The following is a 21750-nucleotide window of genomic DNA, read 5'->3' as shown; positions in this document are numbered from 1 at the left end:
GATTTCCTTCTCCCTCACCTCGTTCCTTTCCATCACTCAGTGCTGGTGCTTGTTGTTGCTGTAACTTCCCAGCAGGACGTGGCTCTTTGGACATACTCACTATTCCCAGCGCTTGCCACGTTGCCCACCTGCTGTTTCTATCCCTCAGTGCTCCCTCTCCAGCTGCCAGGAGTGGTTTGAATTCACCAGCAGCTCCTGAGGAGCCAGCATGGTCCCAGTCCTTCCTCTGGAGCAGGACATCGTGGTTTAGGAACCTGCCAGCTGCTGCTCCTTCAAAATATCAACACAGGGCTCTAAACAGGCCCTGGAGGGGCCACTTCTGCTCTGTGCTCTGAGGTGTTTATATATGTGTATCTATAATATTAATAACATGCAAATATACATGTGTATGTCTTCCCTTTGGCATATTCCCTTTGGCCCATCAGTGGTGGGACTGATTCTCCCCACCGACACTCTCAGGGAGCTGGGGAAGGGATGAAAGGCTGAAGGGATGATACTCACAGCTTTTTTGGGTTCTCAGCAATGGTTAGGTGAACAGGCTTTGAACTGTGGCTTTGACCTGCAGTAAATACGTGCCTTTGTGTTACAGCTACATTTTATGAAAAATCCTTTCCTTAGGATTTTTCCTCCTGAGAAGCTGGAGGCCTCAGGAACAAAATGTAAACAATGGTTATCTGCTGCTGTGGAATGCAACAGGTGCATCTGTGATTGGTCTCATGTGGTTGTTTCTAATTAATGGCCAATCACAGCCCAGCTGGCTCAGACTTTCTGTCTGAGCCACAAGCCTTTGTTATCATTCTTTCTTTTTCTATTCTTAGCCAGCCTTCTGATGAAATCCTTTCTTCTATCCTTTTAGTACAGTTTCAATATAATATATATCATAAAATAATAAATTGAGCCTTCTGAAACATGGAGTCAGATCCTCATCTCTTCCCTCATCCCCAGACCCCCATGAACACCGTCACACCTTTGCAGGCCTGGTGTATCTTGCTGCTTTTCTACCTTTGAGGAAGGAGAACAAACAAGTCTGGCAGATGCTTTTAGCCAAAAGCAGGAGACAGGTGCCAGGTGCCAGCCAGGACCTCTGTAGTCCCTCCCTGAGCACAGCAGTGCTGCTGATTAACCTGCTCTCCTGTCTGTGAGCTGGGTTTGTAACTAGGTCACAGCCACTCGTGGCACAGTGCTGGGGGAAGGGGGTCAGGGGGGGCTGCAGGAGCCTCTCTGGGAGGAGAGGGCTGGGCAGGTGGGAAAGGAGCCCAGCAGTGGCAGCCCCACCCTCCAGACCCAGCCCTCCAAGCAGTTTGGAGCCAGTGTGGCTTTGGGAAGAGGAGGTTCCAGCAGCCTGGCAATTTTGGGGGCATCCTGCTGCTCACAGGATCTGTCCTGTCCCCAGCCCTAACCCTGGCGCATGCTGCTGGGAGCCAGGGTGACCCCTGGACATGGTGGCGACCAGATGCCACCCACGGGGAAGAAAAACCCTGGAGGGTAAGGCTGAGCCTGGAGCAAGGCCATTGGGGGAGTTCTGAGCTCTAGGTCTCAGTGAAAAGGGAGAGAGGAGGAGGATCGTGCTCACATGGAGCTGTTCATGCACAAGGTGATGCTGCTCTGGGTTCTCTGTAGCAGTGTTTGGCCAGGGCAGCACAGCCACGGGGGGAAGGGCTGGGTGATCACGATTCCTGCAGGATCACGGAATGCCTTGAGGTGGAAGGGATTTCACAGAGCATCTCCTTCCCTGCCCAGCCAGCCTCCAGAGGCTCTCTGGGATCACAGAGACAGGATGAGGGATTGCCATATGCTGCATCACTCGCTCACATTTCTGTTCCCTGATGTCAATGGGGGCACGGGGACTCCTGCTGAGCTGTCTGTCTGCGTGATGATGAAGATAAACCCCCAGCTCTCCCTGGGGGAGGGTCTGCATGCATTCCCTGTGACACCAGCTGCTCTGAAAGGCCTTTCCTGAAGGCACCAGCTCTTCCCAGCAGGGAAAGGACAGGAACTCTGTGCCTCTGCAAAGCAAAAGGGGAGGATTGGCCAAGGAGGGGCTGCAGAGAGGAGGAGGGGGGGGTGGAGAGCTCACCTGCACGTGAGCATGGAGCAGGGGGGGGTTCAGTGCTCACCTGCACCTGTACTGAGCAGGGGGGGTTCAGTGCTCACCTGCACCTGAGCACCAACAGGGGAGATCCAGCGCTCACCTGCACCTGAGGGCTGAGCATGGAGGGTTCAGCGCTCACCTGCACCTGAAAGCTGAGCATGGAGGGTTCAGCGCTCACCTGTACCTGAGCATGGAGGGTTCAGCGCTCACCTGCACCTGAAGGCTGAGCGTGGAGGGTTCAGCGCTCACCTGTACCTGAGCATGGAGGGTTCAGCGCTCACCTGCACCCGAGCGAGGAGCCCTCAGCCCGGCCGCGGGGCTCCGAGCGGCGCTGCTGCCCTGGGGAGCCCCGGGCCGGTGTCGCCGCACTGTCGGGAGGCGACAGCCCACGAGGTGGCACCAGAGCCCCGCCGGCCGCCGCCCGGCGCCGGCACCGAGCGGGCACCGAGCGGGCACCTGGCACCCTCCGGGATCCCCAGGGCACATCCCGGCACCCAGCGGGCATTCCAGGCCCTGTGGGCATCCCCAGCACCCCGCAGACATCCTGGTGCCCTGCTGGCATCCTTGGCACTGCCACGCCTCCCTGTATCCTTGGGTACCTCCAGTACCTGGCAGCCCCCCCAGCACCCTGTGGGCACCTCAGAACCTGCCCCTCCAACCCTGAGCAAAGAGAGCCTGGGTGACACCCAGGGAGGAAGGGCAGGGCTTGCTTTTGAGCGATAGATAGATAGATAGATAGATAGATAGATAGATAGGGGCTATCCTGGGTATCCCAGCACCTGCTGGGCATCTTGGCACCCTCTGGGCATTTTGGCACCCTCTGGGCATTGTCACGCACCCTCTGGGCAGCAGTAGCTCAGCAGGGAGATGCTGGTGATCTAACCCATGTGCCATAAGGTGGTTAGATCACAGGCACAGCTTGGTTCCAGGGAGGATGTTCTCCTGCAGAGTAAAGGCCATCCCTTCCCAAAACAGCCTCCCCAGCAAGAATTGTCCCTACACTGGGCAGCGAGGCTGCTTGGCATGTGGCACTTTGCGTGTTTTGCTGGGTGGTGTGGACTTGCAGAGGTGCCTTCTCAGGACAGCCATCCCTCTGGCTGTCCTGAGCAGCCAGGACCCCTGCCAGGGGGCTCGGAGACCCTGGCACAGAGCCCAAAATGCCTGTGGGTTTGATTATGACTCGTGTAGCAAGTTACCAACCTTAGATGAAGATCATCAAGCCATGACAAATTAAGTAGAATGATAGTGAATTTATCACGAGGTGAAAAAGTAGATTTTGGGGTTTCTGGTATGGGGGTTCAGGGGGCAAGATGGAGAGATCTGGGCATGTCCTGCCTTTCTCCTTCTTCTCCTTGGCCTCCATCTTCTGCTGTGATGTTGGCACTCACAGATTGGTCTAGAGCAGAAGCTCACTGTCTAACATAGGTGATAGGTATTGGGAAGTAATTGTAAACATTGTACATGTAGTTTTTATTATAACACCACCCCAGAGGCAGGCAAAATGCCTCTGACTGTCTTGTTGAGCAGACCTCAGCAGGACAGGAGAAAGAATTTCACAGATAAGATACAATAAACAACCTTGAGACCGAGAACTGAAGAGCCCTGACTCCTCCTTCAAGCGCCAGGCTGGGGAAAAAAGACTTTCCAACTTTTCTTGGGGTCACTCTGACCAGCTAGAGAGATCCCAACAGTGCCTCAGTGGACATCTGGATAGTGATGTTAAACGGGAGAGGCTCATTTTGACACCCAGGCACTGTAAAATCTGCAGGCCGTCAGTGCTGTGACAGCCAAGGCCCTGGGCTGCTGTGCCCTAAAAAAAGCAATCAGTCCTCCTTCAGTGGCACTTCCTGATGGAAGCATATCAGAGCTCCAGCAGGGATCAGAGTGCAAAAACACACCCAGCTAACGAGCAAACAGCCCTGACGTGTCCCCATTACAGTCCCCCTGCCGTGAGCCCGGTCAGGGGTATAATGTGATTGTTTTCCTGGCTGTTCGTGGCTACCTGAAACCCCACCACTGCTCTTCAGCACATAATAGCCCTGAAGAGGGACAGTTTCCATCTCCACACATGATTGTGCCCATTACTGTATCTATATTTTATTAGTGGCTGTTGCAATGTACATTAAGGAGATGATGAGGAGCATCGCTGTGCTGGATAAAGCTCTGCTTTGAAACCTCGAGGAGACATGGCATCAGAGTAAATGAAGCCAAAGGGCACTTTCTGCCTTTGAGAAAGGCCTGATTCTGCTTCCACAAAGGCACAATTCTCCCTGGCTGCAGAGGGAGAGGGGTTGGAACCTTGTCCACAGCTCCAGGTGGGCTGGATGAATGTTCTGGGGGGATGTGTCACACTCTCCCCTCTAGCACAGCGATGCTCAGAGGGTGAAATCCAGAGGGTGAAATCCTCAGGGTGAAATCCAGAGGGTGAAATACAGAGGCACCCATGCTCTGGATGCTGCCTATCAGCCCTCCAGCTTGCCCACAGAGGTCAGGGCATGCGGATGCAGCTCTGTATTCCCAGGAGCACATCCCTGGAAGCAGCTGCAATCCCACAGCAGCACTGAGTGGATATTTAAACTGCCTTTCCCTGTGGGCCATGCTGCTATTTAGCCACCCAATGGTCCCTTTTAGCTCTATTCTGTTTCTTATCCCTGGGGTTGAAGCCAAAACTGCTCCAGCGAGGAATCACATTAACACTCTGCCTTTCTCATTAACAGGATGCTGTGGGGAGTGATTAAATGCTGGGCTGGAGGCTGGCCTGGGCGCAGACAGGGGATGGAGGGGTTCCCTCCCTGGTTTGGAGGCAGGACAGGGGCAGTTTGTACCTCTCCATCTCTCTGAGCATCCTGCTGCCCTGCCAGCCTCACCCAGGGTAGTGAGGAGCTGTGCAGAGCTCGCCCATCACCCACACTCTGCCTGCCCAGCCCCTTCTCAGCTGCTTCCCAGGGCTTTAGGCACATTTGCAAGATTGGAAAACCCCAATCTTGAGGACAGGCTTCCAGAATTTAGGAGGTGAGCACAGGCAGACCTTCGTCCTGGTTGCTTTTCCTAAGAGGAGAAACCTTGGAGGGTGGATTTGGATCGGCCAAAGCCAGCTGGTTGATCCAGCCAAGGCAGAGCAGGCTGGGAGGGAGAGGACGAGAGGGAAAACCCTGCTCTGCTGCTCCTGGGGTCTTTTCTGCAAGAGAACAAATCAGGCCGAGGATTTCAGGCATTTTCTCGGTATTCAAGCCAGCGCTGCACAGGCAGGAAGGTCTAGGGAGGGAAGAGGCAGGATGTGCTGTGGTAAAAGATAGCCAGTGAAGGCTATTTTGGATCCCCTTAGTCCTTTGCCTGCCAGAGCAGCAGGACCTGCTCAAAAAAACTTTTCTGTTTACAAAATCTCTGCAGACTGAGGGGAAAAATCCTTCGAGCCAACGAAGCCAAATATTCTGCTCATTTGCACACCCTAATGAGGGCTTCTAGGAGCCATGAAAAGCGAGAGCAGGCTTTGATGGCAGCTGGAGAGCAGCTCCCAGCTTCGAGCAGTGCCCAGTGCCAGGATGGAGCCCCGGCTGTGCCAGGCAGAGGGGTCTGTGAGCAGCACAGGGGAGCAGGGGGGGATGCAGGGCAGCCCCCAGCGACTGAGAACTGGGGGATGGTGCAGGGTCCCCCCATCCCTGGGGCTCAGGGACAATGCAGTGCAGCCCCTCCATCTCCGGGGACCAGGGGTTGATGCAGTGCAGGTTTCTCCATCCCTGGGGACGATGCAATGGAGCCTCCCCCCAATTGCTGGGGTTCATGGGATGGTGCAGCAGAGACCCCCATACCCGGGGATCAGAGGGTGATGCAGTGCAGCCCCCCATCCCTGGGGATGATGATGCAATCCTCCCCATCCGTGGGGATGATGCAGAGCAGCCCCACACCCCTGGGAGTCAGAGAACGATGCTGTGCAGCCCCCCATCCCTGGGGATGATGATGCAATCCCTCACATCCTTGAGGATGATGCAGAGCAGCCCCACACCCCTGGGGGTCAGAGGAGGATGCAGCCCCCCATACCGGGGGATGATGATGCAGTGCCCCCCAATCCTCAGGGATGACGCAGAGCAGCCCCACACGCCGGGGGGTCAGAGGAGGGTGCAGCCCCCCCATCCCTGGGGGCGATGATGCAATCTCCCGTTCCCGGCGATCAGCAGACGGTGCCGCCCCCCCGCCCCGGGGCCGGTAACGCAGCGCAGCCCCCCTGGCCCCGCCCCTGCCCCGCCCCTGCCCCGCCCCTGCCCCGGTCCCGCCCCCGGTCCCTCCCCGCCCTCTGTGGGCGTGGCCTGTGCTCGCTATGGGCGTGTCCTCCCCTGGCCCCGCCCCTGGGCCGTTACTTGCCGCCCCTCCCCTGCCCTCCCCCTCCTGCCGGCCGCGCGCTCCCGCTCACCGGCGCCATGGCGGAACAGCCCGAGGAGGGGGCCCCGGCGCCGCCGGCACCGGCACCCCCGGCTCCCCCCGCCGCGCTGCCCCTCTCCGCCCCGCCGGGCGGCTCCCAGCGCCTCCTGTTCTCCCACGACCTGGTGTCGGGCCGCTACCGCGGCTCCGTGCGCTTCGGCCTGGTGCGCCTCATCCACGGCGAGGACTCGGAGGAGGACTCTGAGGAAGGCGGGCGCGGGGCCGCGGCCGGCGGCGCCGCCAGCTCGGGCGGCTCCGAGTCGGGAGGCCCCGGGGCCGGCGGGGAGGAGGGCCGCGCCAGCCCGCTGCGGCGGGGCTACGTGCGGGTGCAGTGGTACCCGGAGGGCATCAAGCAGCACGTCAAGGAGACCAAGGTAACCGGGGCGGGAGGCGGCCTGCACGGGCACGGGGCCCTCCCCGGGGGGCTGCCGCCGGTTGCACCGGGGCGCCGCCTTGGAGGCCTCCCGGGGCAGGGCCTGCACGGCCTGCGGGGCTGCGGGCTCGGGACGTTGGAGGCTCCCGAGGCGGAGGTTGCTGCCCCGTTTCCCCCGTGACGGCCGCCCGTGCGGCGAGCAGCCGGGGCGGGGAAGGGGCCGGTGTTCGGTGTTCTCCGGGGTGTGAAATCCCGTTCCTTCCCTTCTGCACGCTCCCTTGGCAGCCCAGCATGGATGCTGCCGCTGCCTTGCGCTGATGGCAGAGCACGGCTGCTCTGTGAGGCGCTGGGGCTCGCTGATATAAGAAGCGGGCCTGTGAAGGTGATTTGAGCGAACTTGCAGTCAGCTCTCACTTCTGGAGTTGTAGGCCAGTGTCTCAGCCTTTATTGAGCAGTGTCGTCACCGCCTGTTCTAGGGGAGTCAGCAGCTGAGCAGGGAAACCACCCCTGGATAAAGATTCCAGCAGGAAGCAAACACGGTTTGGATCTGCCCTTGTTTACGTGAGCATTTACCCCTTGCTAATGAGCTGCACGTAAATCTGTGGCATCTTAATTATATCTGCCGAGCCACAAGGTGTAGGTCGGCCTTGGACTATTATCCCCACTTGCCAAAGTTGATGTGGCCTGGGGTTTCAGCCCAGGCTGACTGACAGTTCCGAGACAAAAGCGGGCGAGGGGGGCACTGTGATGGAGCACAAAGGGGCTGCCAGGGATGGGCGTTGCACTGAGCAGAACGAGTGCCTGCACTGTCCCTGCAGGCTCCCCCTGCTCCTCTGGGCTGGCACTGGGAAGCAGGAGGCTTCTGGAGAGCCGTCTGCTTTGCTGGCCCAGAAACAGCCCCACACCTGCAGGAGAGAGGCGAGACTGGGAGGAAGAAAGGTGTGTTGCAGTCTTAAAGGCATCGCTAGGATTGCCAGTGCTCCAGAATGAGCTAAATTTAGGTGGTAGTGTCATTAGACACGTGACTGCTTGGAGATAAGGAAAACGAAAACAGGTATTCTGAAAAGATACTGCCATGTTATGTGTTTCTACCTTAAAAAGAAACCCACCTCTTTTCTCTAGAAAAACTCCATAATTCAATCACTGCAACCTTCCAGTAAAATCTTCATGTGTTGTTGCAGCAAAAATTTGTCCCAAGTTGAGTTTGGTTTTCAGCATCTAAACAAAACCACTTCCATTTGGGTGAGTAAACACGGATTTAGTTGGTGCTGTTGGGCTCCTAAATCCAGAAGTGTTAGCTCTGACTTCAGTCACTTGATAGCTGCACCCATTGCAGTGTTAGAAAAAGCTGGGCTGAGGAGGATCAGAAATCAAAGACACTTATGTAAATAAACAGTCTGTCTGTTTTCCCTTTTAGTGCTCCTGCTCTGGTGTAGGTGCCTTTACCACTCGGGTAATGGACCCTGGGGAGAAGTTTCCTGAGTGCTAGAGAAATTTAGGTGTACTTGTATTGATTTTTTTTTTCTTTTTTCTGGAAAGCTGCCCACTAACCAAATGGAGAGGCATTGTGTACAGTCTGCACTGCAGTTTGGGGTTGCTGAAAACGAACCTGACGCCACTGGAAACATGCAGTGGGACTGATCATGGTTTTGTGGTTATAATTGGGTTTTTTTAGCTGTCTGCTAACCCAGCCTCTTTTGGGTTCCACTGATGTGTGAGAACCAGCCAGGTAAGCCTGACAAGCTTGTCATTGTCCCTGCTGGCACAAACCACAGGCATTTTAAGGTTATCCTGGCTCTAAGGTTTGTTGGCTTTTTGGTGCTGTTGCCTGCTGGTACATCTTTGGCTGTGCCTGCCTCTAGCATCTTTGGCTGTGAGAGTCTTGTTTGATGTCCCTAAAACATTAACCTGTCCTGGTGACAGCTCAACCCTGGGCTCCAGAGGATGCTTGTTGCACTCTTTTATTTCCCTTAAATCTGAAAAGGGCAGAGGATAAAGGTGCTCTTGGGGCCAGGGCTTTTGTGCCTATTTAGTGAATCAGATCCTGATTCCACACAGAAGGCTGTCTGTCTGTCTGCCTCCTGTTTGTCAGGTGCTTCAGGATCTGGGAATTCTGGTGTGTGTATTGGATAGAGTGAGTGTTGTAACCAAGGGAGAATTAAAGCTGTTGGAAATTTTGAGTCCAGTGAAACAGCACCTTTGACTTCCAGTGCAAAGGTCAAAAAGCAATGCAAAGGTCAAAAGCACCTAATTAATAATCCTTGAGCTTTCCTGTATTTTCTTGGACCGTTTGGGGTTTTTTCTTGGACAGTAATTTTTGCTGTTGCTTCTGGAAGTCCAACACTTGCTGTTGCTCTTTCAAGTGGCAGAAGATCTTTTAAGTGGCAGAATGCACACAATTACTGATATTAGTCAGTAATAGAAATTTTCTCTTGAGATAGAGCTTAGCAGTTGGTGAAAAGCCCCACCAGCTCCTCCAAGAATTGTGCAGGTGAGCACATTCCTGCCTTTGGTTCCCCTTTTGATAGTCATTAGCAGCATAACAATGATGAGAATAAAAAGAGCCAGGATTTCTCTCTCTGGCTTCAAGTGTTCCTTTCCTGCTCTCCATGGCCATATCACCTATTTAAGACACTGGGAAATCACTGTTGCTGAGTGTTGTAAAACCTAAGCAGACCTGGAAGGAGAAAGCTTCCCTTTGCAAATATATTTGCCATCCATGTCTTGTCTGACCCAACAAATCTGCAGAGCAGTTCCTCTGGGTCATTAAAGCCATATCTCTGGAGGTAATTTGGAAAGCAGGTTTGGAAGTACTGAATTGCTGTGAGCACCTGATGCTTTTTTAAATAAATTATCAGGAGTTCTTGGGACCCAGCTGAATTTTAATTTCAGGATCTCTCTGCTGTAATTCAGCATTCCTGCTGCACACTTGAGCTGCCTTTGGGAACTTTATGGGAATGCTTGAACATACTAGGTGTTAGTCAGGTTCTGGGGATTTAAAATGGTGCTGCCCTTCCTCCTGCCTCTCCCCTGAAAGCCTCAGAGCTCTCTGTGACCTTTCATTTTCATAAAGCCTGGGCAAGGCAGATCAGCCTCTTGTGCAGCTGGGGGAAATGGAAAGTGCAGGTGTTGTGTTTCAGCACCTTATCTGAAGGCCTTCAGGCAGCCAGGCCTCCCGAGCTCCCTGTGCCTCCCTCTGGGAGTGAGGGCTTGGTGTGATGCTGGGATACCCTGGCAGTGCTGGGTGATGTGCAGGGACCATTGCAGGACCCCAGGTTTGCTCTAAGAGTCCAGGTGCAATTTTAAAAAAGTTTTTCGCAGCCTTTTTTCTAAAGTCCAGATTATGATTTAGTTTGGATGACTCTCTTCCCTCATTCAGCTTTGCTTTGGAAACAGATTCAAACTCCTCAGACATAAGGTGGTGGCTGATAAACTCATTATCTGGAAATTACCTGATGTTATCTCCAAAAGGCTCTCCATGAATTCAGCTCTGCTTCATCCCACAAAGACCTTCTGTTCTTTTCTACCCTTTGCTCCTGGAATTTCCTGACCTCAGATAATGGGTCATGGATCTGATACAAGGTCACAGGAGGAGTTTCTGAAGATCCTCCAGGTCTGTGTTTTTCCCTCTGTCCATTCAGAGCCACTCTGAGCCCTCACTGCTGGGGCTTGTGCCCCAGCGTGTGCCCTTCAGATGTTAATCCTGGCTAGTGACTCTGCAACTTATTTACAACTGAGGCATGAAAGCAGCCTTAAAAATCTTCAATCTTCAAACCTGCTGAGGTGTCAGCCATCTGGAGGTGCAGTGGTGCAGTGTGGGTACATTGAAGGGGGAGAGCAGGATCCTTTTTGGGGCTGTGAGGAAATGCTGGCCATAAAGCCAAGCTCTGGTTTTGTTGCAGCACACAAATCCCATGCCCATAAACTATTAACAGAGGGTTTTACTGCGTGAGGAAGCTGTATCTAACCCTCTTCTTGCATCTGACATTTCAGTTACTCTCCCAGGGGGGTTCTTTGAAACCACCTGATGTTTGTAGCTGTTAGAGACAGAAGAGAAAAGCCTTACTGGAATTTTTGCAGTTCTGCATAATATAGAACCAATTAATGTGTGACCTTTCCATCCTGTGGGTATCCATTGCAAGGTTAGGTACCCTTGGGTCAGTTCCCCATTTTACTTTGATTTGTTTGGCTCTTGTGATCTAGACTTGGGGATCATCATTAATATTTTACTGCAAAAGTGGAATCCGGCACAATTCACAGCGTGGAAGTCTCAGGAGTACTAAATATTGTACATTGTTACTGCTCTGTGTACTGTGTGCAGAGTGAATTGGTAATTCAGGAGTTGAAAGTGGCCATCTGGGCTAAGCCATTTATTATAATTATTCCAAATGTAGACAGGAGTGTTATTTTTAAAATGAGTGAAGCCTGTCCTCAAGCAAGCAGTGTTGGTGATGTGCTCTCTTCCAAGGTGTGCTCCCTTTCAGTGTGCTGCTGTGCTTAAAAAAACCCCAAACTAAATTAGTAATGCTTTTAGGACTAGTAAACAAACTAATGTGCACTAAAAGCTTTAGAAGGAATCAATCGATGCCTGTGACAGGCTCTGAAATACCTGTGTGGGTGAGACATTCTGCTGCAGCTTTCTCATACACATTTATTTGCTGATGTGATGCAGCTCTAGTGCAGACTTTGGCAAAAAAAAAGAGGCTTTAGGCAATTTTTATAAAGTTTCTTTTTTGGCCGAAGATTCTTTATTGAAGTTAAATAGCAGCAGCTTTGACAAATGGTTTTTGGGACAAGGTCTTGCTTGCCTATGGCAGCTGTCCTTAGCTCCTCTCCTCTCTTCAGAGGAAAGGCATTATTTTTAATGTTCAACATCTGTGTTGGTGTGGGAAATAATTGGTGTTTGGAAAGCTAAAAGCCTCTCCTCCTTTGACTGTTTAATTGCTTGGGGGATTTCAAAGGCTCAGAAGGTGATGACACCTTCAAATGCTACTTAGGAAAACCCTGCCTCATTTTTTCCATTCTGCTGTTACCTCCCACCATGTGCAGGGTCTCTGCCCAAAGGGACCTGTGTTTAGGTCATCCTGAGCACAGGAGCTGATCATTTGAGCTGAAATCCTTGTGCTTCCTTTTGAGGTTGGCAGTCCTGACTTTCCTGGAACTGAGATGGGAGATGATGGCTCAGCTTCTGCGTTTTACATATTTCTCCAGAGAACTTGACTGGTAACTCAGCTCAGGCTCTGCCTTATCTAGCTGGTGTGTCCCATTCCTGAGACCTTTAGACCTGTGGCAAGGTATGAGAATGCTGACTCCTAGGGGAAAAAAAAACAAACCTGGAGGGAGGCACCATGGTAATGTTTGGGCTTTCTTCCATTTGCTTTTAGGCTGCTCAATAGAAATGTGCATATTTATGTCACAATCAAAAATATTCTGCTAACTTGAATTTGTGAAGTGAAGCAAAAGTGAGTTTTTCTTAATGACAATATCCTACCTAGAACTGGGATAGGGTTTTTCTGAATGTTAAATGTTTCTGTGAAGGGAGCAGGAAACTTTGAGGGGCAATGATTGTTAGGGGTGATTAAAAACATAAAATACTATGAACAGCATGTGGCTTTGACAGTAAAGATGCTGGGGGTTGCTGGTTACTGTAATAGCTGCAGCACTTTCAGATGTGCCTGAGTTTCAAGTTGACAGTTGTCTTTTTAGCTTTAATGCTGTTTCTGGTCTGTGCTGACTGAATTTCAGAAGATCCTGTGCCTGTGGTGCTGCAAAGTACACCCAGCCCAGCTTGGTGCAGTTGGAGACACGTTTCTGGATGGAAAGCATCTCTTCCTGTGCATTCAGGGTTATTGTTACCTCCCATGTGTCTGACTGCACATCTGGCCAAAAGCAAGGGCTGGAGTAATGTGTCTGCTGTGCTTTCTGCCCTGTGTTTGGGAGCACTTGGACCAGGCCATGGAAGAAACACAAGAGGAAATTGTGAACATTTACTGGGCTCAAATCTTTGTGGGTGATGTAGATGGAAACCAGTATGGTGGTGCTGGATGTGGATTTGGTTACTGTGTTGGATGTTTGTGTGTGCAGGAGAGGTAAGGGGAAGGACAGGTGATGTTGTCTTTGTTTTCTGCCCTTAATTGTATTAGGATTTAGAGCAACTTAATGGAGAGGCAGATCCAATAAGTACCTGCAGATGGAATTTCTTCCTCTCACAGGATGACCTGTAGGTCGAGGCCAAAACCATGGGTTGAGAGTGGGCAGATTTGAAGGCTAAGAAATCTGTGCCTCTGTACATGTTTTGGATTGCTTTTTGAAGACATGGCATCACTTTTATGCTTTGTTCAGCCCTCTCCATCAGTCAGGTGCAGGCTGCACCAGAGAAGCTCTGACTGCAGGGAGCTGCAGCTCAGTTCAGGTTACTGGGAAGACTTCAGCTAAATAGCATTGGTGCTTCTCTGCTGTGAGATGGGAGTGTGGATCTGCTGACCTGCTGGTCTAAAATTTAACAAATGAATAGTTAATGTGTGGAAGTGGTGTCTTAGACCAGTATCTCAATGAGCCTCTGTGGTTTTGGTGGATTTTTGGGTTTGCTTGCTGTGTTAGCTGCTGCCATACAGGTTGCTTAGGTATACAAGGTGGAAGCCAAGATAGAAAATGCTTTTTGTGCACATATGCCGAGATCTTGAAAGTGGGACACATCAAGCTACACCATAAATAACCTGTCCAGTTTTTCAAAGAGTTTGAACAACCAGCTCCCTGATGATGTATGTTGGATGCTCTAGGTAGGTAGGCTTCTTTGAGATTGCAGAGCTGGTTTTTTCCATGCTTTTGCCATTATGTTTAAAATCATGACTTCTGTTTCTTTCCTCAACAGCTGGTGCTGCTGCTGTCTGTGAAGGATGTGGGCAGGAGGTGACACCAAGGACTGGCAGCAGAGCAGGCCAGGAGAGGACACAGGAGCCCTTGGTGTCTCACTGTAGCTTCCAGGCCAGGAAAAATTAAATTCACAGGAGTACATTAGGAACAAGGAAACCATGCTCAGCTTGCATTTGCAGTGGTATCACTTCACAGCCTCTGGTTACAGCCTCTTGAGTTGAAGAGAAGCTGCACAGCCACAGCCTTGGTCCATTGAGCAGGATTGGTTTTGGACAATGAAACTGCAGCAGTGGTACCGTGTGGTTCTGTATTCAGCACACATCACACACAGTCTCAGTGCTTTGCTCTTGTGCTGCCTGTAAAACCTTGAGCTTTTCTGCTTGTGAGGGGTTTGGAGACAGACAAGTGAAGAGGGCTGTTAATCACCAGCTGGAAAGATGAGGAGCTTAAGGCTTTAAACTATTTTTCTTAGCCTGGAGCTGGGAATTCTGGTACCTTATTCCTGTGGAAGTGACTGGGTACAGTTGTCATTTGTCAGTGGATGATGAATCTTCTGCTTAGTAAAATACACTAATAGGGTGAGCTGGAATTAGTTCCATCATGACTGATTTATTTTTTACCTACTTTTGAAAGGATAGAACTTCTTTGAAAATAAAAGAACTTTACATATGAAACATTTGGGTGTAAAAAACGGTGCTGCTTTTCTGCTGATAAAGGATACTTAGCAAATAAGTAGCACTTTTCATCTTCAAAGCATTTCCTGGGCTCTGATGTGGCAGTGGGTGTTGGAAAGGTGACAAAATCTCTCCCCTTAGGTGACTCTGGGTAAGACAGGCAGCATTAGTGCTGCCAGGTGGTGTTTTCCTGCTGTGTGCTCAGTGCTTTCTCTATTTGACCATTTCCAGGGCTAAACAGCATGACCTGGCTGCTCAGTGGAAAAACTTTTTGACATTTCTCAGAGTAGTTACAGCTAGAGATTTGTCTGGGAAAATTACTCTCAGGCAGAGCCACAATACATTGGTTATTTGGTCTGTGTGTGAAATTGGATGCTTGGGAACTCACCACTTGGCACTGAGTAACTCAAGTTTGATTTGGTTTCACTTATGTGAGGAGCTAAACTGAGTAACCCAGTACTTTACAAGTTAGCTTAGGTGGAAATGTAGTGAGTTGGGGGTTTTGCAAGGCTGGATGAAAAGTGTAGTCAGTGAGGAACAGCCAAGATTAACTCTGAAGTTAATGGTGTTTCTAGATGGTGGTGTTTCTAGAATCAAGTGGGTGTTTCAGACCTCTTGGCTCAAGATGTGTTGCTAGAGAACTGGTCCTAGATCTCAGTCCTCAGTGAAATTGTTGGCAGCACCTTTACAGAAACAGTTGGAGCTTGAGTAGTGCCCAGGAGCCTTTGTATTTTATTTATCCTCATGGCACTGAAATGGCTGTTCTGCTTTCCTGCTGCTGGACAGGGGTTGGGGGTGTCAGAGTGTGAGGGGCTCTGCCCATCCCAAGAGTCCAGTGCTGCCTCTGCTCTCTGCCCTCACATCTTTGCTTTTCAGTATTTGGAGTGAGTGTGCACAGAGCACTGCTTAATATTTTTGTTGGGAGTTGATGGCATTTCCAGCAAGTCCCTGCTTGTCCTTTGGCTTTGCCCTTCTGTCTGCTTTTGAAGATGAAATTTGGGTTTTTTCCCCTCTTGGAATGTGGGTTAAGTATCAAATCCAAGTGAATAAATCTCATGACTATTGCAAGTAATATTTATGCTTCCGTTCAGCCTCTGAGTCCAAGTTCCTTGAAACAACATTAGTCTTCAGACAAAATAGCCACATTTCCTAAATTTAGAGTTACTACACAGTTGGATAACTGGCTGGAAATGATACAGCATGAATCTCCTCTTCAGATTTGTTTTGTCCTTAGCACATGGAACTTCTGTCAGAAATCTTTTCTCTGTCCTTGTGCTGCAGGTTGAAGTTTTTATGATTTCCCATGCTGTGGTACAGCCTTGTCTAAGTGAACTGTCCATGGGTTCACTTTAAAGCAGAAAGTGGGAGCAGGGAAGAGGGAGCAATCTCCATCCTTTGTTTAAAACTTGCTTTTGTGTTTTTTCTTCAAGTCTGCAGATGTGGATGATTCATTTGCTTCCTGTAAGGGGTGGTCTGGCCAACATTTCAAGTGTCTGTTAAAGAGCTTGGGAAGCTCTTCCTCGTTGTAGTAGTACATAATCACAGAACTTCCTCAACTGTGCATCTCTGTGCATTCCTGAAATACAAGAAAACAGAGAGCACCCTGTGGAATGCCCCAGCAGGGAAGGTGGCACTGCACAGGAAACACCAGCATTCCTGGCTGCTTGGTTTAGGAAGAAACCTCATGATGGCTTTCTTAATTCATTAACTGATGTTTTTATCACCCTCATGTCAATGTTGTGGGATCTCACTTTGTGTTAAATTGGACAAGCAGATCCAGAGTGTGTCATTGACTCAGTGACTGTTTCAGCCACAACATCTGACTTGCACAGCTGATTCGGCTTTTTGGTGCTTTTGACTCTGGGGCCAGAAACTTCCTCTGTTTTGTTTTGTGTGATGATGGGGATTGTGCTGGTACATGATGGAGAAAAATGGCATTTGGTTCACAAATGGAATCTGCCTTGTAATGATAAAGCAAAGTATGGGGTGACTTTATTGTAACAAAATGTGTGCTGGCCAGGAACTCCCTGTGAGCAGCCTGGGCTGGTGCTGCTGAGGGCACCACTGCAGGAGCAGCCTGCTCTGTCTCTCAGCAAAGTTCTATAAAGAGTTAGCTCTGTGCTTTGATTCCTTGCATTAGGAACCTGTGTCAGTCTGCATGAGAAAAGCTGTAATTTCTAGCATAAACATGCAAACAGCTTACACCCATCTCCTTCAGCAAAAAGCAAATGTAACTCCTAAATAGCTGCCTGTCTTTAGAAATGTGCTATTATGTGCTGAAGCACAATTATTTTCTCCCTTTTCGCCCTCAGACTGTACATCCCCAACTTCCTTCCCAGAGAGGCTCTTTCCCCACTATTTGTGCAACCCTTGTCCACACTTACTCCAGTTCACACTGGGCTTTCTTCTTCAGAGTTCACTCTGCCTGCCCTGATCAGCCTCAAGTCCCTTGTTGAATGCTGCTAATCTTTCTTTCCTGAGCCCAAGTGTTAGATGAAAACAATTCCCACACCAGGCACTCTTTGCATTTCACAGGAATATTGTGTGATCTGCTCTCCTGTTTCTTGTTCTGTTGTAGAGCCTAGAGAAAATTTAATTTATGGAAAATAAATATCACCAATATGGTGATTACTCTGTCACTTCAATGAATGTGTAAACTCTTTAGTTAGAAGAGTCTTTCTGGTTTTTTTCAGTGTTGACACTCTGAACTTTGGAAGAAATCCAGGCTGAATTCCTGACTCCCTCCTAATTGTGCTGTGTTCTTTTTTCTATTCTCAGTAACACAATTTAGTACCAAATTGCCATCCACAGGTATTGACTACCATTTGAAATCTATCTGCTTGTGCACAATGGTTAAAATAATTGTGCTTTGAATTTGCTCTTATTTTAGTGTAGTGAATGCAGCCTGAGTGTTTGTGTTGCACTAATTCCTGTCCTCTGCTGCTTAATTGGCACTGGGTGCAAACCCAGCAGAGTGTTCACACCTCGGGTCTCCCTCTCAGGGATGCTTTGGTTTCTTTTGTTAGTGCCCCACAGTTGCTTTCTCTTGAGCTCCAGCAGTCTCTGATTAGCATATGCACAGCCATGCAGGGCAGCTCTGAGGGAAATGCTCTTATCTGAGAGCTCCCAAAGTGAAGCTGCAAAAGGAGTTTTTTTTACCTTTTAGTGGTTGCGCCAGATTGGAAACTGACAGTGCTGGAAACCCAGCCTGTTGGATTTAACAAGCAGTGTTTGTTAATTTGATTTAACAAGCACCATTTGGCCTTGGTCAGTTGGGTAGAGAGGTCTCATCACCCTCCCTACCTCTGATAGTAACCATTGAGTGCACTTTACTGTCCTACTGTCTGAAAGAACCTGAACTTTCTCTTGTGATAATCTCTTCTAATCTGGCAGTGATAAGTGCTTGCTGTCAAGAGAGCTGTGATGAGAAATGAAGGGACTGAAAAATCAGCTTTCAAGGTGGTGTTTGCAGGGCATAACGCATCTCTGTGCTCCTGCACCTGTGTCTCTGAGTGAGTGTTGTGCTCTGGTGCTGCTGAGGGCAGCAAACTCGGGGTGGAGAGTTCTTTCCCAGAACTGGGATCTTTGTGGCTGCTTGGTACTGTTTGGGCTAGCAAGCCATTCTAAAAAAGCATTTATAAGCAATCTTAGAACTCTGCTGTGTGTCTCCTTTCTGCTTCTTGGTGCTGGAAGAATTTGTAATAGTGGCAGCAAACTGAGCACCCCAGGAGCTGAGGAGTCCATGGGAGTTGTTTTGGAAATTATGAAATCAAATTTTTATGAAATGCCAGTTGTTCTTGTTAGTGCTGCTAACTTAGCCCAGCTTTAGCACAGTTCAGGTTGCCTGCCTGTGATCTGCAGGGCTGGCAAGGATTGAATAAAACCTTAAAACAAAAGATCAAGGATTAGAGACAAAATGATATTCAGAGCATCATTGTCCAACCTGTGTATTCAACTGAGTGTGGTGGAAAAAACATCAAGTTGCAAACTGTTGCTAGGGATAATGGCAAAGTCTAAAACACTATTAAATAATTGGTAAGTTGATTCCAATATTTCAACTATAAGCTTTGTAATTTTTCTCTGAAGCAATAAACTCACACTAAGCAGAGATAAGTAAGGTAATACATAGAATTAGTAGCACATGAGAGATAGGATGGTGCTTTAGAACAATGCATCATCAATTCTCTGAATACTGTACCATCACCCAGAATCTGCAACATCTGGCAAGCCTCATTTCACAGTGAGGACCTGGAGAACCTTCCTGGGCAGGGTCTCCAAGTTCACTTCAAAAGGGCTCTTTACTATTTGCTGCTGGGCTCTTGGCTCAGCTGGTTCCTGCTGTGCTGTAAGAGGATCAGGTGCTGCTGCTGTACACAAAAGTTTGTTGTTGTAGCAGGTTGTTTTTTCAGAACTCTTTCTTTGATTTTGATACCATTTGGCTGCTTCAGAGCTCCTGAAGTATTCCTCCCTTTTATTAGGTTTAGTTTTCTCTCCACACCTGGAGAGACACAAAGAGCCTTTGTCTTCACATCTCTTACCTTTGCTATTTTCATTGTTCTCTGAGAATTAAGTTATTCAGGGCAATAGCATGTTCATTGCTCTTGAGAGTGGTCCCTACCCTGTCTGGATGGCTGGCAGGGCATCCATTTGCTCTCTCAATTTTCCAGTTTCATCAGAAAAAGATCCCTAGATATCCTCAAAATGCTAAACTGGTTAATTATGACCTTGTAGCCTGGGAGTGTTGCATCTGAATTGAGGAGTGATGTTGAGCTGAGCTTTTAGGTTTTCCTGCTGGTTTTCCTTTTTCTAGCACGTGAGCTAAAATAACATTTCCCCTTCCCCCCCCCCCCACCCCCCCCCCCCATTGCTTTAGGGTGTATAAAATGAAGCAGGATTGTCTGTGTTCTGAAGAAGAGTAAAACAAAGGATGTTTCTTCTGTTCTCATGGAAATGAGGCTCTGGGAGGAGCATTGCAAGGTGAGGATGTGCTGTGTGCATACCTTAAGCTTAGTCTCATCCACACAGAGCCTTTGAGATAATCTTCTGCTTTCAAGAAAACCAGGCACCTGCCACTTGCAGCTCCAGTGTGATTTAGCAAAGTGGCAAATCTTCATTAGAGACCAGGAAGAGCTTTTAATCAGGAATGACAGCATGCAGTCTGTGATTTACACCCAGGCCTCAAGTGATGGGAGAAAGCACCCTTCTCAACACCCACCTTGCTATAAATAGCTGTTTTCACTGGGGGCAGGTGCTACTGAAATGTCACTTGGGTGAAATCTGAGTGACATGTTGAGTGTGTGTCTGAGCCAAGAGAGGCATTGTCTTTGCTGGGTGTATTGAAACGTGCAGTGTCTCTGCCAAGAGATGTTGTAATGGTGAGATAGATATCGATCACAGCTACTCTTGAAGTGTTTTGAAACTCTAATACTTCCTTGAATCATCTCAGTGCTCCATTCACAAAAGCTGCTGTTGTTAAAATGTTACACTGTAAGGTTTGTCTTGGTTTTATCCCACCCTATTCTGCCACCATAGGGATTTTTTTTCAGGAAACTCTATACTTTTTCAGTTCCCTACTTTTCTGCACATCACAAGGGGTTATTTTCTCCCCATTGTTATGAAAAGAAGTGTTGTTTGGGTGCCCAGACAGTTGGTAACATCTGGCAGTCTGCTTTTTGGTGGATTGTTAAGTATCTTCACAGTTCTGGTTTTATAATAGTCCTCTGAAGGAGTGAGCCATGGTGACTCTCCCAGTGGAATATTCATCTGTCACATGCTGTCTCTGCAGTGTTTTGTGAGACTGTACCTCTGACACTGATGGGTTCTGCAAAAGGAAAATTAGTTTGTCTTGATCCATCCATTCAGCCCTGAAGTATTTCTTGAACTTTGTGGTACATGTGGTAGAAGAAAAGTAGGGTTTGATTGCAAATTGCCATTATTACAATCATTTTTCGAGATGAACTCTACCAGTCATCACTTGGTCTTGAGATGAGAGCAGCAGCTTCTTTTTAAACTTCATTGATGTCTTTTTTTAAAAGCTACTTTATGGAAAACATCTTTGCTGGATGAAATAGATTTGGGACTTTTGAATTACAGGCTTTGATTTTAAAGCAGACATCAGATCTTCAGGCTGTTCCATTTCAAAAGGTGTGTGACACTTCAGTGCTTTAACACTCAGGCTTCTGAGCACCCATCTGGAGAACCTGGACACCCAAAACCCATGGAAGTTATCCCTGTTGCCCTGCTTTTGACTGTCAAGGAGGATTTTAGTGAAGAGCCTGTGGGTATTGGCATTGTGGTGACAATGTGGTCCTGAAAAGGATCTGGAGCACGGCTGTGGTGGCACTGATGGGCAAGAGTGCACCACACCTCTGTATAAGGGATTTTTAGTAGTTCCTATTTTTGCCTTACCCTCTGTCTCAGCCTAGTCTGCTGACCAGACTGAAAGCTGTAAAGAGCTCTGAATTTGGGGCTGAAGCAGCATGTATGCTGTGCAGAGTGAGGGTGCCTGCTTGCACACAGCTGGGTTTGGGAGATTTGTTTCATTTCTCCCAAGGATGTAGAAGTTTGAGTGGATGAGATGCTGAACAGCACCAGGAACCTGAGAAATGCTGGTGCTGCAGTGAGGGGGTGGATGTCATAGAAATGGTGTCTGTGGTGCTGGGCCCTGCTGCAGAGGGAGGATCAGGTCTGTCCTGCCTTGGGGAGCCTGGGTTTGGATGTGCTCTGGCTGCCAGGCCTGCCTGACCACTGCCTTATTGCAAAGTTCTTTTCACTGACATTTCCCAGCCAGCATCTCAGAAGAGCTGCCTGAAAAGAGGAAGGAGTTTATAAACCATTAAAAAGGAGAGGATGTGCTTGTTTCCTTCCAATTACAAGGAACTTTAAGCCTGATCTCTCCTTAGTTTGTTCTGTTTGGAGTGACACAAACCAGAGGAAAAATCGTGGGATTTTCTTCATCTGTGATTTTCTTACCCTGCCCCCTGGTGATCTCATATCTGTTTAAATCTGAGACCTATTTCTGTGCACCATAATCCTTGTTGTTTTGTGACAGCTTATTGTATGCACATTCTGTGTGCATCTGCTGCTCTGAACTGCTTGGTGTGTACCAAAGCAGGAGTTATTTTTACTGCTGTCAGTGGTGTTGAGCTTTGCAGCACTGGGCGTATCCTGCTCTGCAGCCTTCAGAGGGACCAGGGACTTGTGCTGGTGATGGAGAGGGCAGAAAAATGATGAGGTTCAGCTTGTAAAAATGGTGAGATTCAGCTTGTTGGGTTTCTGAATGTCTGAAATTAACATGGGATTGAAAAACATATCTGAAACAA

The 21750-nt window shown here is 49.1% G+C and overlaps 1 protein-coding gene across 1 annotated transcript in view; it reads left to right on the top strand.

Annotated features, from left to right (window-relative positions):
• Positions 1 to 6499: 6499 nt before the first annotated feature.
• Positions 6500 to 21750, top strand: part of UBE2O (ubiquitin conjugating enzyme E2 O) — a 60592-nt gene continuing 45341 nt past the window's right edge. The window contains exon 1 of the mRNA XM_054278982.1: positions 6500 to 6882. Within this exon, the coding sequence (XP_054134957.1) occupies positions 6508 to 6882 (375 nt within the window). The 5' untranslated portion in view covers positions 6500 to 6507. The remainder of the gene's footprint in view (positions 6883 to 21750) is intronic.

The sequence above is a fragment of the Melozone crissalis genome, unplaced genomic scaffold, assembly GCF_028551555.1.
Source record: "Melozone crissalis strain CALT ecotype California unplaced genomic scaffold, PUWL_Pcris_2 ptg000026l_1, whole genome shotgun sequence".
Lineage (NCBI taxonomy): Eukaryota > Metazoa > Chordata > Aves > Passeriformes > Passerellidae > Melozone > Melozone crissalis.
This window is presented reverse-complemented; position numbering and strand designations above follow the sequence as displayed.